This window comes from Pristiophorus japonicus, chromosome 5, assembly GCF_044704955.1.
Source record: "Pristiophorus japonicus isolate sPriJap1 chromosome 5, sPriJap1.hap1, whole genome shotgun sequence".
Classification (NCBI taxonomy): Eukaryota; Metazoa; Chordata; class Chondrichthyes; family Pristiophoridae; genus Pristiophorus; species Pristiophorus japonicus.
In genome coordinates this window covers 59,594,128-59,617,606 of record NC_091981.1, presented here as the reverse complement: position 1 = coordinate 59,617,606, position 23,479 = coordinate 59,594,128, and the positions used below count along the sequence as shown (strand labels likewise).

At 44.6% G+C, this 23,479-nt stretch overlaps 1 protein-coding gene and 1 non-coding gene across 6 annotated transcripts in view; both read left to right on the top strand.

The window, feature by feature from the left end:
* Positions 1 to 23,479, top strand: part of LOC139264358 (F-actin-uncapping protein LRRC16A-like) — a 554,868-nt gene that overhangs the window by 164,969 nt on the left and 366,420 nt on the right. For all 5 annotated transcript variants that reach the window (XM_070880668.1, XM_070880667.1, XM_070880669.1 and 2 more), the window contains one exon: positions 1,222 to 1,281. In XM_070880668.1, coding sequence (XP_070736769.1) covers positions 1,222 to 1,281 — 60 coding nt within the window. The remainder of the gene's footprint in view (positions 1 to 1,221; positions 1,282 to 23,479) is intronic.
* On the top strand, positions 11,272 to 11,344 carry trnav-aac (transfer RNA valine (anticodon AAC)). The gene has a single exon. It is a non-coding gene; the product is annotated as a tRNA-Val (tRNA).

Sequence of the window (23,479 nt, the reverse complement as noted above, 5' to 3'; positions counted from 1 at the left end):
TCCCCCCCTTTCTTTAGCCTGCTTGTTCACAAAACTGATTTGGAAACTTGAGCTCTTAAAAATTTCTGGACCAGGAACTAGGTTTGCAAACTCTAGTTGTACGCATTCCTCACAGTTTCATCACATGACCTCGTGCCTTCAACCTCCCTGTCCCCAAGCTCCTGCCATTGGTTGCCTGACTCATCCGTCCTTTTGTCGCACCACTTTCCTAATTCAATTTGACCAACGAGAGAGCAGCGTTTACTTTGCTAAATCTTCCAAAGCTTGCGGGGAGAATATAAGAAAAGAACGGGAGAAGGTGAGATCCTCTGTTTATTGTGTTCAGTGGTTTGGATATTTTGCACATGAGGAAGCCAGTGCTTTTTTGTTGGTAGGAGTCTCACTTCTTTATTGCAATGGGAGCACGCACTCATCAATAATTATGAGGTCCGCTGACTGGTTTCGGCACATGCAGCCGGCTGCCCAGGTCCAAAAGATGGTCCTAGTCAGCGAGAGCACTGCACTTCATTGTTAACTGAAAGGTTGGTAGTTGGAGCTCACTTAGGGAAGATTGTTTATATTTTTGTGAAATGGAACTTGAGCAGTGTTGCCAGCATCATGGGAGTTGGTTGCCTGTCATCTTTTTCACTGGGCAGTGGTGTGGAGGGAGTATATGAAGATGGGGCATTAAGATCTTGTGTATTTCTATCCTGATATTAACCTAGTTCTTTATCTTCATGCCCTGTCAGAATTCCTTTGATACAACTGGTGATGTGTGTGCTTACAAAACTGGTCAGGTTAATACAACCCTCTCTTTATTACTGCTTTTGGAATCTGTGCAGAAGGATTCTTATTACTATTACTATTTGATAGTTCTGAGGGTCTCATTTTTTTGCAGTTGTAACAAGGCAATTCTTGATCGTACTTGCTATATAGATGACAGTGTACACATCCAGAATGCTGAGGTGATACAGAATCACTTCAAATGGTATTTCATTATCCCTCTTTAGCCTCAGTACATGGCATGTAGTTTGTTATTCAGTTACAGTATAATGTAATTCATTGTGTTTTAGAAATATTTGTATACATATCAATAGAATGCTTGCAAGTTTTGAGATCAATGGGTGTGCTACATGCCTGCCCACACTTAAGACTTTAACTGACCCATATACCGGTAATCATTAATACGCTATGCAATAATCTTACCTCTGTTTTCTTCCCCTGTTCCCTCTTATTTTGTAGTTGGAACTCACTTTCAACTATCTGGAGATTCAAGGAATAAGTTGCTGCAAGCCTGGACAGGTGAGTTCCATTCTACTGAACTAGTATGTAACCATTAAAGATCAGTCTGGGCTTTATATGTTAACACTGTAAGTAATTTAATTTAATTACATATGGAACACAAGCATTTTTTGAAGGTGAAAAGCTTGTTGAATCGGACAAAGAAAAAAAAACAAACCCAGGTGAAACTTGTACTTGTTTCTTAATGATAAATAAAATGCAGCATGTAAATTTGTTTTTGACGGTTGGAAAAGGGCTGAAGTTGTGTCGTGTTAGCTGGGACTTAATTTTCCAACAATAGGTTTATTCCATTTCTTTTGTTTAATTTCAAAGCAAAAATATGTTTTACTCCTCGCCTCCCATTTTTGTAAGTTATTTTCTCCCTACTTTCTTCATCTTATTTCCCCTGCCTTCGAGTGTCACTCAACATTTTCCAACTGTAAAGGTGGCCAAGCAACTTGGTTTTAGTTAACGGATCTTTTAAGTGGCTACTAGACAGTGCCCAGGAGTATGATGGAGTAACTTGCCTGCTGTTTCTTCCCTTTTTCTTCTGTGAAAAGCACCCAACCTGCCTTGGGCACCATTATGGAGACCCTGGCCAGGACTGGGAACTTCTCGTGTGCGGAATTGAGTCATTGCTATTAGACCCATGCCCTGCTGCTTTAAATAGAAATGACTGCATCACAATGCTGTGGAGCCCGCTTTGTCATATCTGATCTTCTATGCCCAACCAATCAAAAAATAAATAGCTTTGGTACTTATTTGTGCCACTTTTCTGCTTGTTAGTGAAAATGTTACAAAATGGAATGAATAATCTATACAACAGATTAGTGAAGTAGTTCTGTAGCTAAGTACTTAAAATGATGTGCCTCACAGGAATGATCTGTACTGTGAAATTTGCCCACATTACTATTCTGTACATTTCATCAGTTTAAAAAAGAATTCCCATTCATTCAGTAGTTGCCAGGTTGCAACTATAGTAATGTTACCAGAAATCTTTATGATGAGATCAATAAAAATAAATGCAGTCTTGGAGGATGCTCAAAGCTATAAATAAAATGAGTTAATGATCTGCAGTGATTCTGCAAACAACTGGTTCTAAACTTTGACGGTGAAATTAATTTAATATTAACCCTTGGAGCAGTAGTTTTTTTTTCTTCAGGTAGACCATGCCAGAGGTCAAATTGTATGTTTCCAAAGTGAAAATTATGGTAAAGCCCCCTTTTATGGTTAGCGTTACAATATAAACCTCTGGTCATGTAGATCCATCACTAATTTTCTTTATCCCAGTTTTCTCCCCTTGTCTATCCTTCATCCTAACTTGATAGAAACATAGAAACATAGAAAATAGGTGCAGGAGTAGGCCATTCGGCCCTTCTAGCCTGCACCGCCATTCAATGAGTTCATGGCTGAACATTCAACTTCAGTATGGGCATAGGAAGTGTCAGCTTGGCCCAGTGGTATCTGAGTCAGAAGGCTACGGGTTCAAGTCCCTCTCTCGGATTTGAGTACACAATATAGGTTGATATCTCCTTGTAGCACGAAGGATACCATGTCGGTTACATGCTACCCACCCCCACCACCACAGTTTACTAATTCCCCACATGGCTACCTAATAGATTACACTTTGTTATCTGGAAATGTCCTTGCAGAACGAAAGCTTTCAGAAACCTCATTATCTCCTGCAGTGAGGAAAGCAGTTGTTAAAGTTTTATAGCCTTTAAAGTAAAAAATATATATACTATGCACTGCAATGTTCTTGTAATGTTCTCCAACTATATAAACAAATGTGATGTGGGCAAGAATTGGTTCAGACAATTACATCCAGTGTAAGCAGTGTCTTTGTTATTGCACTGTCAAAAGGAACTGTATAAATACCCAGCTAGAGTAGCATCAGAACTTGGTGAGAACTAGATGAATGTGCTTGATATTGCTTCTGTGCTTAAAAGGAACTGCCCCAGCTAATATAATGAAGCTGCTTCTATCATGCAAGATTGCTTACTATTTCTTTAATAAAAGAAAATGAAGGAGCTCTCCAGCCTTCCCCCAGACCAGTTATATTAACACTGCTCTGCTTGAGTGGCTCGTAGATTCCAACTGCCTCGTGGATGGCACATATAAATGCAGGGTTATTGGCACACAAATTGTATCTGATCCAGCATTGGGATAACAACATGAGTTGATTTGACTGCTTCCTCATTTTCCAACTGCCGTGTCATAATATGTACTCTGCATGGGGAAAGAGCAGGGGAGTGACTCTAATCGGATAGCTCTATCAAAGAGCAGGCACAGAGAACTACATAGAATCATGCTGCACAGAAGGGGGCTATGATCATGGGAGGAGGCTGATCATTTGGGACTTTATTGTATTTAAACAGCTTGATGCCATACTTGAGCTGTCTGAGGTGGTTTTCCCCACCCGAAGATGGAGGCAAGGAGGATATAGGATCAGAAAGGAAGCAGGCTTGGCTGCTGCTGCCTCCACTTGTTTCAAGTTCAGATATGCCTTAAATGCTTTTACTTAACTAGGTAGGTATAAAAATATACTACAGTTACTCAACGGTATCCATACTTTACAGTAAATGATTAACACCTTTATTGGAATGCCCCTATTCAAATGTCAGGTTGTTTCAGTTGGTAGCACACTCATCCCTGAGTCACACAATTGTGGGATTTAAGAACATAATCTAGGCATTTAGTTCACTATCTTAGATATGTTTGTAAGATCATCTTGGATGTACCTTTTCAAGAGTGAAAAGCCCAAGTTTCTCCAGTCATTCCTCATCACTCAGACCAGAGCTTAGATCTAGTACTTAATTCATGGTCTCACCAGAGTTTGATCATGATTTAATTTCCTGCATTCTACTGTTCTGATGATAGAGTTCAACGATTGGGTATGTCGATTGCTGCTTTGCCTTAATTGGACATGTTGAGTGTTCAGTCTACAATGACAGTGTTATCCTATATATTAACTACAAAGCTACAACTATTTTGTTGTAAACATTAATCAAGTTCCACCTGATTAAAGGGATGGTGGGGGAGGGGGCACACTCCAAAAACTTTTCAAGTGCCCCCTTGTTTTTTGAGGGCACTAAAACACAAATTATACAAGTGCCCCCTGGCTAAAAGGTGGGTGGGTGGGGGGGGCAGTAAAACCGGCAATTAACCAAATTTAACTTTAAACAATAATAATCAAATTAAAATTTAGTTGCTGGGGGTGATGATGCACTCCAGTCTCTCCGGTGCCCACCTCTCGCGGAAACCACGAGCATACCGGTGGACACCGCGTGCTCCATCTCTAGGGACACCCTGGCTCGGAGGTAACCACGGAAGAGAGGCAGGCAGTTGGGCTGAACGACCCCCTCGACCGCCCGCTGCCTGGACCGGCTGATGACCCCCTTGGCCATGCCCAGGAGCAGTCTTCCGAGGAGGCCTTCCGACCTGCCCGCTCCTCTCTGCACAGATCAGGAGTACGGGACTGAAGTGCAACCAGAATTTGAGGAGCAGCCCCTTCAAATAATGGAATAGGGGCTGCAACCTCGCACATTCAATAAAAACATGGAACACGGACTCTTCCAGACTGCAGAAATTGCAGGCGGCCTGGGAGCCCGTGAACCGGCTTACAAATTTGTTGCACGGGACTGCTCCGTGCACCACCCTCCAGGCCAAGTCCCCAATAAATAGAGAGAGGATTCCCGCGTAGAGTGCACTCCATCGGGGACCCCTGCCTCCTCCGGATGGCAAGATGGTACGCCATGGCGTGTCCGGATGGCAGACGAGGATGGCAAGGTTGAGAGTGTGCAGGAGCAGCCCGTACAGGAAACCCCTCCGCGCAGAACTGAAAGGCACGGAGGGGATTTCCCCGAGGCGGCTCAAGTTGTGAGGCGCTGGCTCCCGAGGGAGGTTTCGGGGTTTGGCGCCGATGAGGAATTCCGTCCGGACGGGGGTCAGTTCGGACGGGATCTCCTCACGTGCTTGAGCCTCCTCGACACACCTAACGGAGTCAGGGCCCAGAGCTCTTTTTAGCGAACTACCCGCTCCCCTCCGCACAGCGTGCCCAAAGATCAGGAGTGTGGGATTGAAGTGCAACCAAAATTTGAGGAGCAGCCCCTTCAAATAATGGAATAGGGGCTGCAACCTTGCACATTCCATAAAAGCATGGAACACGGACTCCTCCAGACCGCAGAAATTGCAGGCGGCCTGGGAGCTCGTGAACCGATTTAAAAATGTATTGCATGGGATTGCTCCATGCACCACCCTCCAGGCCAATAAATAGTGGGAGGACTCCCGCGTACAGTGCACTCAATTCGGGACCCCCGCCTCCTCCGGACTGCAAGATGGTGTGCCATGGCGTGTCCGGACGGCAGACCCACAAAGCTACATGTGGCTAATCTAGAATCCAAATGTTACTAATTCCATTTCTGATTGGTAAATTAAAAATGCGTAATATCTCTGTCATTGGGCATGTGATCTCAATATACATGGCATATGCACGTGTACATTAACCTTTTGTGCAATTGTCGCTAAAATGCTATGACGAGAAGCAATCATTGTGAGTGCTTTATTTCCTTTACTGAACGGTGGTTGATGTTTGTCAAATAAATGTACACATGAAATACATCTACGTGTATTGTGTGAGTGTACAGAAGGCATTTTCCACTAAAATTAATGCACATGGCTAAAACAATGTCGCTGTAGCCATATCTGTAGCTCGTCAGCAGTTTTTATTTAACAACACGACTGGGAATCCTTCATTCATCGCTAATTCAACTCAATTTATGTTGTAGGTGTGTTGCCATTTTTTCCTGTGTACTGCTTTATACTTGTTTGTATTAAATTTATCATCTGCCATTGTTCTGCCCAGTTAGATATTTTGTCCAGTTTATTCGATAGTATGGCCGAAATTCAGTGCCCTTCCTCATTTGGTACAATCTGCAAATTTGACTGCTTTGTATTGCCATTACTGAGTCTACAGCATTGATGGAAACTAGAAATAGTAATGGTTCTAAGATGAATCCCTGGAACAACTCAATCACTAGCATGTCCCCACCCAGACATAATTCCGCCAACAACTGACTTGTTTTAGAAGCTTCAGCCAATTACTTTAATCTATATTCAAGACTTAACCATAACTACTTACAGTTTTGAGCTTAACTAATAACTTTTCATGTATAATTTTGTCAAATATCTTTGGGAAATCTAGGTACAACATTCTGTCGTGCTTACCACACTCCACTTGGGCCATCACTTCCTCAAAGGAGTCAGGGAGGTTGGTCAGGCAGGAGTGCTACTCCTTCTGAAGCCAAGTTTATTGTTAACTAAATTATTGTACATATAATCTTCAAGTTTACCACAATCACAACTTGCATTTATATAGAGCTTTTAAGGTAGTAAAATGTCCCAAGGTGCTTCACAGGAGCATTATCAAAGAAAATTTAACACCAAGCCATATAAGGAGATATTAGGACAGGCGATCAATTGTTTGTTCAAAGAGGTAGGTTTAAAGGAGTGGCTTACAGGAAGAGTGAGATGTAGAGAGGCTGATAGATTTAGGGAGAGAATTCCAGAGGTTAGGACCGAGGCAGCTGAAGGTATGGCCAGCAGTGGTGGTATGATGAAAAAAAGGAATACCCAAGAGGCCAGAATTGGAGGAGCATAAAGATCTCGGGGGTTGCAGGGGTGGGGACAGTGTTGTAGGACTGGAGGAGGTTACAGAGAAAGCGAGGGGCAAGACCGTGGAAGGATTTGAAAACAAAATGAGAATTTTAAAATCGCAGCTTTGCCAGCCCAGGAGTCAATGTAGTCAGCGAGCACAGAGGTGATGGGTAAAAATGGGCAGCAGAATCCTAGATGAGCTCCAGTTTATGGAGGGTGGAAGATGGGAGGCCGGTCAAGAGAGCATTGAAATAGTTAAGTCTAATGGTAACAAAGGCTGGGGTTGAAGTAAGACAAATGGGTCTGTATTGGATTACTCTTCCAAAGAGCTGGCACTGACTGACATGATGGGTCCAATGGCCTCCTTCTGTGATGCATGATTCTATGGTTCTATAGCAAGACACCAGCCTTTGGGATTATGCCAGAAGTTTAGGGAAACAACTTGTTGGGAATAATTACCTTACTAAAAATGAGGCTCACAAGGATGAAATTGTCAAGGACATAAAAGACAGCATCTTTGTTTTAGCAATTTTGGACAAGAACACCTTTTGGACTGGAATCTAATGTGAAGTTTTGTTTAGATACTTTACCAGTGAAGGGAAAGAAAATCCAGCAGTTTTGTGTGTGAGGAGGAAATCGGGCTGTATATCTGGCAGGGACAGATATGAAGACATGGGTTAGGGTGATGAGGGATCTGCAAGTACCAAGGCTGCAATGTGATTGGATAGAGCTTTTTTGATGGAATGTGATTGGGCAGAAAATCAAAAGTTTTTCTGTATTATGATTGGTTATATTCCAATTTGATTATTCACCAATGAGAAAGCACAAAAGATACTTTACCAGTGAAGGGAAAGAAAATTGGTGTGAAATCTCCTTGGTCTTAACATAAAGGACAGCTGCAAGAAATGTTATTATAAAGACTGGTGGAACTTTCATGGCATTCCCCACTGATTTATATGGATCGAGGAGATGCATTTGCCATTATTGACATTGTAGATGTGGCACCATCGCCAACTGACACTGACGTTTTTCACACTAGAGAAAATAATAGCATGTGTAGAGGCTGGAAAAGTTGGCATTGAGGAGCATTGAGAGCGGCGACCCAGCTGAAAGATCTATATCCAGGAATGAAGCAGAAGGCAAGCTTTAAGCTCCTGGCAGAGAATCTTTTAGGGGAAAACTGGATAGATTTGAAGCAGAGGAAGAGAGTGGGGCAGCAGGATTAGTTTTGGATTACTCGAACAAAGACACAGTTGGCCAAATAGTCACTTTCTGTGCTGTAAACCTCTATGGGTCTATGGACTAACTCATTGTTAGGAGTATGGGAAGATGGGATGCACAAGTATGGTGACGGTTTTAGGATTGTTGCATTTCTCGTGGGGCCGAAATTGGTCGTCTGCCTATTTCTTGGCGGTATGCCGGTGGTGTGTCGTTTCATACCACCGGGTACCGCTGCGGCGGAGTGCGCGGTTTTCATCAGTTTTTTCTCGGTGGTATGCCGAGCGGAGTGCAGCGGCAGAGCAGAGTGCAGCCGGTGGTGTGTGAGCGGTGAGTCCTTTTCACTCGGGAATCTTCGGGTACCGAGTTCTGCGCATGCTGCTGCGAAGCTCCACCCCACTGAGAGACACAGACCAGAATCGACAGAGACTGCTGGCCTGAGACCGATGTGCAGGTAAGTGGGGGGGTGGTGGGGTCGCTTCTTGGGGTGAGATTGCTATTTGTGGGGGAGATTGCTTCTTCGGGGAGGGGGTGTCGCTTCTTGGGGGGGGGGGGGGGGGAAGATTGCGATTTGGGTTGAGATCGCCTCTTGGCGGGGGTGGCGAGATTGCTTCTTGGGGGTGAGATCGCCTCTTGTGAGGTGGGGGGGGGAAGATTGCTTCTTGGGGCGAGATTGCTGTGGGGGGGAGGGGGGCTGGAAGAGATTGGGAGGGGGGTGACAAATAAAAAATAAAAAAATTCACAGATGAAGATACATACCGCCGATTGAAGATCGACTCAAAAGCACCTTTTTCCAGGGTCGGCGCTATGTCGGTGGTAAGTCATCAATTTGGCAATTTTGGGCAGTATGTTGTTGATGAATTTCCTGCCGGGCGCTATGTTGGTATTTTTTGATCAATTTCATGATTTTGGGCGGTCTGCGGGTGGTATGTCCACCAGTTTCGGGCCCAGAGTGTTTGTAAGTTTCATTTTTTTGGGATATATAGTGGCCAATGAAAGGACTGTGGAAACATTTCTTTGGATTAGGGGGTCTCCTGTGGTATTGCTTACAGGTCGAAGAATACAGTGTTATACACTGTTTCATAATGATGTAACCGTAATGCAGAATTGATTATAGTTGGCACGCAGTATTTCATGACAAATCAGCCCATTTTCATTCCGAGCATAACCTTCTCTGTCAGTTTCTGTTCTCACTAGCACTTCAGTTTTAATGAGCATTATGTTTCAATTCACCAGTGTTTTTCCTCTCTCAAGCCTCTAAACAGTGAAGGAACATTCCATCTGGCTACTTTAACAGCTATTTGTGCCATCGGCATGTGCTCTGCTTAATAAAAATTTAATCCAAATTTTAAATTTAAACTGTGTTGATGATCTCAGCAGCAGACTTATGTTTTAAAATGCCTGTGTTCTGCCTGTCAGCCTAATACTTGCATTTCGAAGCTGTTGCTGTCTCCGGCTGAAAACTTGAACTGTTAGGCATATTGATGGACATTTTGAAACATGCAACTAATTTACAGTTCACGTGCCGGGGAGGAGGAAAATTTATTTGGACCATGAGAAATATGAACATCCATATTTTCAGCCAATTTACCTGAAGCTACCGTGTGAGTTTTGACAATTTTTGCTGCACCAAAACAATTGCCCTTCTCCAGTAGTACAACACGTGCACGTGTTAATTTGGCCCTGAATTCACGGTGGCTAATAACCGTGAACGAACAGCGTTTACCATTATTACTCCTTTGAAACTGACCGCAACTTCAGGATGTAGTGCTTGGGCATCCTAAGGCGGAAGTCCTGAATTTGCAGTCAGTCATTAACTGTTCAGACACTGGCTGTGATGTCTGCCCCTCCTGCCTTTTCTGTGGTAATATCAATGTTAAATATCCCATTAAAAGTTAGACCCTTTGTGATGAGGCGTATCGGAGGTTTTATTAGCAACACAAGAACATAAGAATTAGGAACAGGAGTAGGCCATCTAGCCCCTCGAGCCTGCTCCGCCACTCAACAAGATCATGGCTGATTTGGCCGTGGACTCAGCTCCACTTAGCCGCCCGCTCCCCATAACCCTTAATACCGTTAATTCCCTTATTGGTTAAAAATCTATCTATCTGTGATTTGAATGCATTCAATGAGCTAGCCTCAACTGCTTCCCTGGGCAGAGAATTACACAGATTCACAACCCTCTGGGAAAAGAAATTCCTTCTCAACTCGGTTTTAAATTGGCTCCCCCGTATTTTGAGGCTGTGCCCCCTAGTTCTAGTCTCCCCGACCAGTGGAAACAACCTCTCTGCCTCGATCTTGTCTATCCCTTTCATTATTTTAAATGTTTCTCTAAGATCACCCCTCATCCTTCTGAACTCCAACGAGTAAAGACCCAGTCTACTCAATCTATCATCATAAGGTAACCCCCTCATTTCTGGAATCAGCCGAGTGAATCGTCTCTGTACCCCCTCCAAAGCTAGTATATCCTTCCTTAAGTAAGGTGACCAAAACTGGACACAGTACTCCAGGTGCGGCCTCACCAATACCCTGTACAGTTGCAGCAGGACCTCCCTGCTTTTGTACTCCATCCCTCTCGCAATGAAAGCCAACATTCCATTCGCCTTCCTGATTACCTGCTGCACCTGCAAACTAACTTTTTGGGATTCATGCAGCTGTGGGTACGCTCGCGGCCTTCCGCGAGAGGTGGGCACCGGAGGGACTGGAGTGCATCATCACGCCCGGCAACCAAATTTTAATTTGATTTTACGTTTTAAAGTTTAATTTGTTTTAATTGCCGGTGCTTTTAGTGTCCCCTTCCCTTTTATAGGGGACACTGGAAAAATGTGATTTTAGCGCCCAAAAAAAAAACCCAAAAAAAAATGAAAAACACAAAAAAAAAACCCAAAAAAAGGAAAAAAGGGCCTTGTAAATGTCTGGTGTGTCACCCAGGTCGGGTGGCACGGTTTAATGTTTTATGTTTTTGCAGGTGAACTCCAAAAAGAGTTTCATGCAGCTGTGGCTCAGTGGGTAGCACTCTCACTTCTGCCTCAGAATAGTTGTGGGTTCAAGTCCCACTAGAGACTTGAGCACAAAAAGGCTGACACTCCAGTGCAGTGCTGAGGGAGTCCTGCACTGTCATAGATGAGATTTTGCAGTGTTTCCGTAGTGTAGTGGTTATCACATTCGCTTAACACGTGAAAAGTCCCCGGTTCGAAACCGGGCGTAAACATTTCTTCAGTCCCACACTCCTGATCTTTGGGCACCCTGTGCAGAGGGGAGCGGGTAGTTCCGAGGGCCTCCTCGTAGGACTGCTCCTGGGCACGGCCAAGGGTGCCATCAGCCGGTCCAGGCAGCGCGGTCGAGGGGGTCGTTCAACCTGACTGCCTGCCTCTCTTCCGCGCGTACATCCGCGCCAGGGTGTCCTTGGAGATGGAGCACGCGGTGTCCACCGGTACGCTTGCGGCCTTCCGCGAGAGGTGGGCACCGGAGGGACTGGAGTGCATCGTCACGCCCGGCAACCAAATTTTAATTTGATTTTATGTTTTAAAGTTTAATTTGTTTTAATTGCCGGTGCTTTTAGTGTCCCCCTCCCCTTTTATAGGGGGCACTTGGAAAAAAAATAATTCGATTCTGTGCCAAAAAAAAAAGAAAAAAAATGGCATTGTAAATGTTGGTGTTTCCCCCAGATCGGGGGGCACGGTTTAATGTTTTTCTGTTAACTCCTAAAAGAGTTTCATGCACAAGGGCCCCCAGGTCCCTCTGCACCTCAGCATGTTGTAATTTCTCCCCATTCAAATAATATTCCCCTTTACTGTTTTTTTTTTCCAAGGTGGATGACCTCACATTTTCCGACATTGTATTCCATCTGCCAAACCTTAGCCCATTCGCTTAACCTATCTAAATCTCTTTGCAGCCTCTCTGTGTCCTCTACACAACCCGCTTTCCCACTAATCTTTGTGTCATCTGCAAATGTTGTTACACTACACTCTGTCCCCTTTCCCAGCTCATCTATGTATATTGTAAATAGTTGTGGTCCCAGCACCGATCCCTGTGGCACATCACTAACCACCGATTTCCAACCCAAAAAGGACCCATTTATCCCGACTCTCTGCCTTCTGTTAGCCAGCCAATTCTCGATCCATGCTAATACATTTCCTCTGACTCCGCGTACCTTTATCTTATGCAGTAACCTTTTGTGTGGCACCTTAACGAATGCCTTTTGGAAATCTAAATACACCACATCCATCGGTACACCTCTATCCACCATGCTCGTTATATCCTCAAAGAATTCCAGTAAGTTAGTTAAACATGATTTCCCTTTCATGAATCCATGCTCCGTCTGCTTGATTGCACTATTCCTATCGAGATGTCCTGCTATTTCTTCCTTAATGATAGCTTCAAGCATTTTCCCCACTACAGATGTTAAACTAACCGGCCTATAGTTACCTGCCTTTTGTCTGCCCCCTTTTTTAAACAGAGGCGTTACATTAGCTGCTTTCCAATCCGATGGTACCTCCCCAGAGTCCAGAGAATTTTGGTAGATTATAACGAATACATCTGCTATAACTTCCGCCATCTTTTTTAATACCCTGGGATGCATTTCATCAGGACCAGGGGACTTGTCTACCTTGAGATCCATTAGCCTGTCCAGCTCTACTCCCCTAGTGATAGTGATTATCTCAAGGTCCTCCCTTCCCACATTCCCGTGACCAGCAATTTTTGCCATGGTTTTTGTGTCTTTCACTGTGAAGACCGAAGCAAAATAATTGTTTAAGGTTTCAGCCATTTCCACATTTCCCATTAATAAATCCCCCTTCTCATCTTCTAAGGGACCAACATTTACTTTAGTCACTCTTTTCCGTTTTATATATCGGTAAAAGCTTTTAATATCTGTTTTTATGTTTTGCGCAAGTTTACTTTCGTAATCTATCTTTCCTTTTTTTATTGCTTTCTTAGTCATTCTTTGCTGTCGTTTAAAATTTTCCCAATCTCCTAGTTTCCCACTAACCTTGGCCACCTTATACGCATTGGTTTTTAGTTTGATACTCTCCTTTATTTCCTTGGTTATCCACAGCTGGTTATCCCTTCTCTTACCGCCCTTCTTTTTCACTGGAATATATTTTTGTTGAGCAAACAATGATATAACACAGAAGGAGGCCATTTGGCATCATGCTTATTTTCTGTAGGCCTGCAGATTTCCCCCCTTCGAGTATTTATCCAATTCCTTTTCGAAAGCTGCTATTCAATCTGCTTCCACCGTCCTCTCGGGCAGTGCATTCCAGATCATAACTCGCTACATTTTTCACCCAATTTCCCCTATTTATCGTTGCTGTGGACAGGCGCCTGATTCGCTGTCACCCAAAGACCAACTGCACGCCCACTGACTCACGCTGGGTTTCAATCCCAGGATTGCCTTCCCTCCCCACACTCACATTCGTCCAGTGAACATAGGAGGCCACAGCAGACACTTGCATGGCAGCCTCATCCTAGGCTGACCCATCAGGACTCTCCAGCAGAAGTCACTGCCCAACAATAAGGGGAGGTCTTACCTTTAACTAATGGTGGTGTCCCTGAACTAGACCAGGCCCCCGAAATCACCCAGCATAGCACAGACTAGAGATGATCCCGTGCACCTCCAAAGTTAGTTTTTTTTTATTCATTCCTTGGATGAGGGCATAGCTGGCAAGGCCAGCATTTATTGCCCATCCCAAATTGCCCTTGAGAAGGTGGTGTGAGCCGCCGCCTTGTACCACTGCAAATCCTTGTGGTGAAGGTACTCCCACAGTGCTGTTAGGGAGGGAATTTCAGGAGTTTGACCCAGCAACAAGTCAGGATAGTGTGTGACTTGGAGGGGAACTTGGAAGTGACGGTGTTCCCATGCGCCTGCTGCCCTTGTCCTTCAAGGTTGACTACTAATCAAACGTTATGGCGCTGAAAAAATAATTTTAATTTTGAGGACTGTCAACTTTATCCGTTTTAATAAAAATTAAAATTTTGAGAAAGTTTACATTTTTTAAATTTATGTTTTAAGTTTGTAACTCTTTTTTCAGGTTTACCTTTTCCCCATGTGAAAGTCCCAATCTTTGTTTTGCTCGCTAACATTTTTTTAAAGTTAGAATAAAAGGAGCTTATTCACTTCCTGATTCCCAGTCTGAGAATTCTGCATAGTGATTGGCTGCTTAAATAGCTTGTTGACATCACAACATGTTCGGGATTCCCCATTAACAGATCGCAACTGAAATCGAAAAAGCTGAACTTCTCGTCACAGAGATTGCTAGATGTTTCTGGGAAGTTTAATGCAGGGCCAGCGGCGAATACCTTTGCTTCGCCGCTGATCGCAAATTATGTGCAAAAAATAGTCTTGCAACTGTCTCGTGCACAATCTTACTCTGTCCCTGTTCACTTGTTTTTGTCCATCTAATCTAATCTATCAATCTTCCTCTATCTCTCAATTTTTCTCTCTTCTTTACAGACTTTCATTATTGTGTATCATTGGCTTTGTATCCAACTCTTTCTCTCTTTGTGCAAGTCTCTTCTGTCTTTGAGACATCGAAACAAATGGTAAACTAAGCCGACAGAAGATGATGTGAAATTTGGTGAATTGATAATGAAAGATTTTTTTGTATCAAAGTTTGCGGCATTACATTGTTATGTTTGTATGAACATTTGCTTTGTCTAATAAATGTGCACGCATGATTATCTACAACAATTGATAGAGCGAGAGACAATTGATTGTATATGTGGAAAGAAGACGAGTGTTTTCAAAATGGTTATTTTTTAGTCAACATACTCATGGCCAGAGTATAAAGTGCAACATAGATTTAGATTGGGAAGTTATGATGATATAGGCTGTGAATTTGAAACCTGGTAGATTGCTGTATAAGTCTTGCAGATTCTAAAAACATAACTATGTTGTAAGAACAGAAGAAGCAGGAGTAGGCCATACGGCCCCTCGAGCCTGCTCCACCATTCAGTAAGATCATGACTGATCATCGACCTCAACTCCGCTTTCCTGCCTGATCTCCATATCCCTTGATTCCCTTAGAGTCCAAAAATGTATCTACCTCAGACTTGAATATACTCAGACTCAGCATCCACAGCCCTCTGGGGCAGAGAATTCAAAAAATTCACAACCTCCTGTGTGAAGAAATTCCTCCTCATATCTATCTTAGATCTGGCCCTGTGTAACGGGATAGGCAAAAATTTTGCAGATGGAGTATAATGTTGGAAAGTGTGAGGTTATGCATTTTGGCAGAAAAAAATCGAAGAGCAAGTTATTATTTAAATGGAGAAAGATTGCAAACTGCTGCAGTACAGCGGGACCTGGGATTCCTGGTGCATGAAATACAAAAGGTTAGCATGCAGGTACAGCAAGTGATCAGGAAGCCAATGGAATCTTGGCCTTTATTGCAAAGGGGATGGAGTGTAAAAGCAGGCAAGTCTTGCTACAGTTATACAGGGTATTGGTGAGGCCACACCTGGAATACTGCGTACAGTTTTGCTTTACATATTTAAGAAAGGACATACTTGCTTTGGAGGCAGTTCAGAGAAGGTTCACTAGGTTGATTCCGGAGGTGTGGGGGTTGACTTATGAGGAAAGGTTAAGTAGGTTGGGCCTCAACTCATTGGAATTCAGAAGAATGAGAGGTGATCTTATTGAAACGTATAAGATTATGAGGGGGCTTGACTAGGTGGATGCAGAGAAGATGTTTCCACTGATGGGGGAAACTAAAACTAGCGGCATAATCTTAGAATAAGGGGCAACTGAGACAAGGAGGAATTTCTTCTCTCAGAGGGTTGTAAATCTATGGAATTCGCTGCCTCAGAGAGCTGTGGAAACTAGGTCATTGAATACATTTAAAACAGAGATAGACAGTTTCTTAAATGATAAGGGAATAAGGGGTTATGCGGAGGGGGCAGGGAAGGGGATCTGAGTCCATGAACTGATCAGCCATGATCTTATTAAATGGCAGAGCAGGCTTGAGGGGCCGTATGGCCTACTCCTGCTCCTATTTCTTATGTTCTTATGTTCTTATTAAATGGCCTACTCCTTATCCTGAGACTGTGCCCCTAGTTCTAGACTCCAGCCAAGGGAAAAAACCAACTAGCGGGGAGGCCATCTTAGACTGGGTGTTGTGTAATGAGAGAGGATTAATTAGCAGTCTCGTTGTGCGAGGCCCCTTGGGGAAGAATGACCATAATGTGGTGGAATTCTACATTAGGATGGAGAATGAAACAGTTAATTCAAAGATCATGGTCCAGAACTTTAAGAAGGGTAACTTTGAAGGTATGAGGCGTGAATTGGCTAGGATAGATTGGCGAATGATACTTAAGGGGTTGACAGTGGATGAGCAATGGCAGACATTTAGAGACCGCATGGATGAACTACAACAATTGTACATCCCTGTCTGGCGTAAAAATAAAATGGGGAAGGTGGCTCAACCGTGGCTATCAAGGGAAATCAGGGATAGTATTAAAGCCAAGGAAGTGGCATACAAATTGGCCAGAAATAGCAACAAACCCGGGGACTGGGAGAAATTTAGAACTCAGCAGAGGAGGACAAAGGGTTTGATTAGGGCAGGGAAAATAGAGTCCGAGAGGAAGCTTGCAGGGAACATTAAAACGGACTGCAAAAGCTTCAATAGATATGTAAAGAGAAAAAGGTTAGTAAAGACAAACGTAGGTCCCCTGCAGTCAGAATCAGAGGAAGTCATAACGGGGACCAATTGAACAAGTACTTTGGTTCGGTATTCACTAAGGAGGACACAAACAACCTTCCGGCTATAAAAGGGGTCAGAGGGTCGAGTAAGAAAGAGGAACTGAGGGAAATCCTTATTAGTCGGGAAATTGTGTTGGGGAAATTGATGGGATTGAAGGCCGATAAATCCCCAAGGCCTGATGGAGGTGGCCTTGGAAATAGCGGATGCATTGACAGTCATTTTCCAACATTCCATAGACTCTAGATCAGTTCCTATGGAGTGGAGGGTAGCCAATGTAACCCCACTTTTTAAAAAAGGAGGGAGAGAGAAAACAGGGAATTATGGACCGGTCAGCCTGACATCGGTAGTGGGTAAAATGATGGAATCAATTATTAAGGATGTCATAGCAGCGCATTTGGAAAGAGGTGACATGATAGGTCCAAGTCAGCATGGATTTGTGAAAGGGAAATCATGCTTGACAAATCTTCTGGAATTTTTTGAGGATGTTTCCAGTAGAGTGGACAAGGGAGAACCAGTTGATGTGGTGTATTTGGACTTTCAGAAGGCTTTCGACAAGGTCCCACACAAGAGATTAATGTGCAAAGTTAAAGCACATGGGATTGAGGGTAGTGTGCTGACGTGGATTGAGAACTGGTTGGTAGACAAGAAGCAAAGATTAGGAGTAAATGGGTGCTTTTCAGAATGGCAGGCAGTGACTAGTGGGGTACCGCAAGGTTCTGTGCTGGGGCCCCAGCTGTTTACATTGTACATTAATGATTTAGACGAGTGGATTAAATGTAGTATCTCCAAATTTGCGGATGACACTAAGTTGGGTGGCAGTGTGAGCTGCGAGGAGGATGCTATGAGGCTGCAGAGTGACTTGGATAGGTTAGGTGAGTGGGCAAATGCATGGCAGATGAAGTATAATGTGGATAAATGTGAGGTTATCCACTTTGGTGGTAAAAACAGAGAGACAGGCTATTATCTGAATGGTGACAGATTAGGAAAAGGGGAGGTGCAACGAGACCTGGGTGTCATGGTATATCAGTCATTGAAAGTTGGCATGCAGGTACAGCAGGCGGTTAAGAAAGCAAATGGCATGTTGGCCTTCATAGCGAGGGGATTTGAGTACAGGGGCAGGGAGGTGTTACTACAGTTGTACAGGGCCTTGGTGAGGCCACACCTGGAGTATTGTGTACAGTTTTGGTCTCCTAACTTGAGGAAGGACATTCTTGCTATTGAGGGAGTGCAGCGAAGGTTCACCAGACTGATTCCCGGGATGGCGGGACTGACATATCAAGAAAGACTGGATCAACTGGGCTTGTATTCACTGGAGTTCAGAAGAATGAGAGGGGATCTCATAGAAACATTTAAAATTCTGACAGGTTTAGACAGGTTAAATGCAGGAAGAATGTTCCCAATGTTGGGGAATGCCAGATCCAGGGGTCACAGTCGAAGGATAAGGGGTAAGCCATTTAGGACTGAGATGAAGAGAAACTACTTCACCCAGAGAGTGGTGAGCCTGTGGAATTCTCTACCACAGAACGTTGTTGAGGCCAATTCACTAAATATATTCAAAAATGAGTTAGATGTAGTCCTTACTACTAGGGGGATCAAGGGGTATGGCGAGAAAGCAGGAATGGGGTACTGAAGTTGCATATTCAGCCATGAACTCATTGAATGGCGGTGCAGGCTCAAAGGGCCGAATGGCCTACTGCACCTATTTTCTATGTTTCTATGAAACAACCTTTCAGCATCTACCTTGTCAATCTCCTTTAGAATCTTGTATGTTTCAATGAGATCACCAACATTTAAAAGTTTCTCACCATTTAAAAAATATTCTGTTTCTCTATTCTTCTGAAAAAAGTGAATAACCTCACATTTTCTTACATTATACTCCATCTGCCATCTTACTGCCCACTCGCTTTATCTTTCTATATCCCTTTGAAGATTCTTTGTGTTCTCACAGCTTACTGTCCCACTTCATCATCATCATAGGCAGATCCTCGAGTCGAGGATGACTTGCTTCCACACCAAAAAGTTCGCAGGTGTTTCAATGAAGGACCTAATATTCTAGGTCCCGAACTAAATCGTGAAGAGTGAAAGATGCCTGTGCGTGGATTTTTTTAACGTGTGGTGGCCGTTGCACACCAGCCACCACACGGGCTTGACAGAGCTAGGTCTTGGTCCAGTGGCAAGGGTTATCCAAGTTGACTGGAGACTAGCTATGCTGCATGGACCGAGTGCGCATACATATTGCAGTGTGGGCTGGCCCATGCTGCTCCTGGGCCCTCACCTCTTCTGGGCCCTGAACTCACGCCTCTCCTTGGCCCCAATCACGCCCCTCTACAATCTCTCGCCGCTCCTTCGCCCCGACCTCGCCGCTCCTGCAGTACCTGCCTGCGCTCCAATCAGCGACCTGGATCTTGGTGACGTCCAATCCAGTCGCCCTCTTCGCTGCCATTGCTCTCCTGCTCCACCTAGTTTTGTATCGTCAGCAAACTTGGATACATTACACTCGGTCCCTTTATCTAGGTCGTTAATATAGATTGTAAATAGATGAGGCCCCAGCACTGATCCTTGCGGCACCCCACTTGTTGCAGCCTGCCAACCTGAAAAAGACCCGTTTATCTCTACTTTCTTTTCTTTCCATTAACCAATTCTCTATCCATGCTAATACATTACACCCAACCCCATGAGTCCTTATTTGTGTAATAACCTTTTATGTGGCACCTTATCGAATGTCTTTTGCAAATCCAAATATATGACATCCACTGGTTCCCCTTTAGCTACTCTGTGAGTGACATCCTCAAAAAAACTCCAATAAATTTGTCCAACACGATTTCCCTTTTAGAAAACCATGTTGACTCTGCCTAATCATGTTATGATTTTCTAAGCGCCCTGATACCACTTCCTTCACAATGGATTCCAGTATTTTCCAGACTGTACAGTACACAACTGGGAAGACCTGGTAATGTTGTGTTGTTGAGACAATATGCTGAAAGAACACATCCTCTACATAGTTTATACCAGCTAGATTGTCATTAAAAACTCAACTGTTTCAGTATTGTTCTGCAGAGAAGGGAAACATCCACCCCTTCCTGGTCTGGGTACACATGATTCCAGTTCCATACTACATGATTGACTCACTGCCCGCAAGGCAAATAGTGATCAGCGATAAATACTGCTACAACAGTGTCACCCTCATTCCGGGAACAAATTTAAAAAAAAACCTCCCTCCCTTTGTCGTTTTATATCTGAGGCTCGACCTGTACAGAACAAACAATGGAAGCCAATTGATTTCGCCACCCCCGCCGGCTAGTTGTGGCATGATTGAAAATTCGTCTAGGGTCACTTCTACAGTGAATCATCATGCTTTTAATTATTAAACATTGTCATTACTTTTAAAACTCATGATAGAAGTTCAAATGCTTTGAAATGTTAATTTATTCTTTAGCTCAGTGTGTAAGGTATTGTCTCGTCCATTTCCTCGTCCAGGCCAACATCCCCAGCATTGAAGCACTGACCACACTCGATCAGCTCCGCTGGGCAGACCACATAGATCGCATGCCAGACATGAGACTCCCAAAGCAAGTGCTCTACTCGGAGCTCCTTCATGGCAAACGAGCCAAAGGTGGGCAGCGGAAACGCTACAAGGACAGCCACAAAGCTTCTCTGATAAAGTGCGACACCCCCACTGGCACCTGGGAGTCCCTGGCCAAAGACCGCCCTACGTGGAGGAAGTGCATCCAAGAGGGCGCTGAGCAGCTCGAGTCTCAACGCCGAGAGCATGCAGAAATCAAGCGCAGGCAGTGGAAAGAGCGCGCGGCGAAGTACCACCCACCCCCTTCCCTCAACGACTATCTGTCTCACCTGTGACAGAGTCTGTGGCTCTCGTATTGGACTGTTCAGCCACCAAAGAACTCACTTCAGGAGTGGAAGCAAGTCTTCCTCGATTCCGAGGGACTGTCTATGATGATGATGATGATTACTTATTGTGTGATCAGCTTCATCTTTAGTTTGATTTAAAGACTCGAGGTATAGAATGTCAGCCAAAATGTTAATGTTAATAATTTGCATTTATTGACCCTGGCAATATTCTGTGATTTTTATTTTCTTCATTCATGGGATGTGAGCATCACTGGCAAGCCCAGCATTTATTACCCATCCCTAATTGCCCTTGAGAAGGTGGTGGTGAGCGGGTGCAGTCTGTGAGGTGAAGATACTCCCACAGTGCTGTTAGGGAGGGAGTTCCATGATTTTGACTCAGCGACGATGAAGGAACAGCGATATAAATTCCAAGTCAGCATGGTGAATGACTTGGAAGGGAACCTGCAGGTGGTGTATCTCCATATGCCTGCAGCCCTTGTCCTTCTAGTTGGTAGAGGTCGTTTGTTTGGGAGGTGCTGCCGAAGAAGCCGTGGCAAGTTGCTGCAGTGTATCTCATAGATGGTACATACTGCAACTTTGGTGCGCTGTTGGTGGAGGGAGTGAATGTTTAAGGTAGTGGATGAGCTGCCAGTCAAGCGGGCTGCTTTGTCCTGGATGGTATCGAGCTTCTTGAATGTTGTTGGAGCTGCACTCATCCAGGCAAGTGAAGAGTATTCCATCACACTCCTGACTTGTGCCTTGTAGATACTGGAAAAGCTTTGGGGAGTCAGGATGTGAGATACTCGTCACAGAATACCCAGAGGGAGAAATTCCCCAGCGCGGGGCGGGGCGGAAGTTAAAGGTGAGATCGGGAGCGCCCTTTGGGAAGGGCGGTAACCGACTTGGGGCGGGACTTCCACGCCGGGTACGAAATTGCAGTTACTGCCCCTCAGAGGAAGTGGAGCACAATCTCGCTTCCTCTTGGGGCGGGTTCCAGGGTGATATTGGGGTGTGATCGGCAATGTGTGACGTGTTTCAATGCCCATCCTGCGCACTCTGTCGAGCCTCTGATGGTCTCCACTGGGCCACTAGAGCGGCCTGCAGCCGAGGCTGCAGCCCGGCACCCAAAACAGAGTAGCAGGCTGCATGATGGCGGCCTGGACCACGCAACAGAGCAAGAAATCTGGCCAATAGGTGTGTCGGCCAAACAGATAAGATTGCTGCGCAGGACGCTCCCAACCTCACCTTTAACTTCCGCCCTGCAAAGGAGAAATTAGAGTTGGTGACCAAAACCTTGGTCAAAGAGGTAGGTTTCAAGGAGTGTCTTGAAGGAGGGTGGAGAGGTTTAGGCAGGAAATTTCACAGCTTGGGGCCATCAATGGTTGAGCGATTATAATCAGGGCAGAATTAGAGGAGTGCAGACATCTCTGGGGATGGTGGGGTTAACGGAGATTACAGAGAAAGGGAGGGGCAAGGCCATGGAGGGATTTTGAAAACAATTGAGAATTTTGAAATCGAGACATTGTTTAACCAGGAGCCAGTGTAGGTCAGCGAGCATAATTTAAGGTCGCATAGTGGTAATGTTACTGAATTATTATTCCAGAGACCTGGACCAATGATCCGGAGACTTGAGTTCAAATCCCACCACGGCAACTGGGAATTTAAATTTGATTGAATAAATTTGGAATCAAAAAGCTAGTATCAGTAATGGTGACCATAGAAACCTATCTGGTTCACTAGTGTCCTTTGGGAAGGAAATCTGCCATCCTTACCCGGTCTGGCTTATATGCAACTCCAGACCCACAGCAATGTGGTTAACTCTTAACTGCCCTCTGAAATGGCCTAGCAAGCCACACAAGAAGGTGGCAGCTCACCACCACCTTCTCGAAGGCAATTAGGGATGGGCACTAAATGCTGGCTTTGCCAGCGACGCCCATATCCCATGAATGAATTAAACAAAAAGAGCACAGGCGTGATGGGTGAGCAGGACTTAGTGCGGCGTGATCCTCCTCCTCTTAGTTGTTTAATTGTCCACTACCAGTCACGACTGGATGTGGCAGGACTGCAGAGCTTTGATCTGATCTGTTGGTTGTGGGATTGCTTAGCTCTGTCCATAGCAAGCTTCTTCTGCTGTTTAGCATGTTCTAGCTTCACATGTGTAGTAGCTTCACCAGGTTGGCCCAAGGTTGATGGTTGTGGTAGAGTGAGGGATGTGCCGGGCCATGAGGTTGCAGATTGTGGTGGAATACAATTCTGCTGCTGCAAACGGCCCATAGCACCTCATGGATGCCCAATTTTGAGCTGCTAGATTTGTCCTGAATCCATTCCATTTAGCATGGTGGTAGTGCTACACAACACAATGGAGGGTGTCCTCAATGTGAAGATGGGACTTCCTCTCCATGAGGACTGCCGTGCTCACTCCTACCAATACTGTCATGGACAGATGCATCTGCCACAGATTGGTAGATAGATAAGGACGAGATCAAGTAGGTTTTTCCCTCGTGTTGGTTCTCTGACCACCTGCCTCAGGTCCAGTCTTGACAGTATGTCCTTCATGACTCGGCCAGCTTGGTCAGTAGTGGTGCTAGAGAGGCAGTCTTGGTGATGGACAGTGAAGTCCCCCACCCAGAGGAGGTTCGATCCCCTTGCTATCCTCAATGCTTCTTCAAATGGTGTTCAACATGGAGGAGTACTGATTCATAGAAACATAGAAAATAGGTGCAGGAGTCGGCCATTTGGCCCTTCGAGCCTGCACCGCCATTCAATAAGATCATGGCTGATCATTCCCTCAGTAC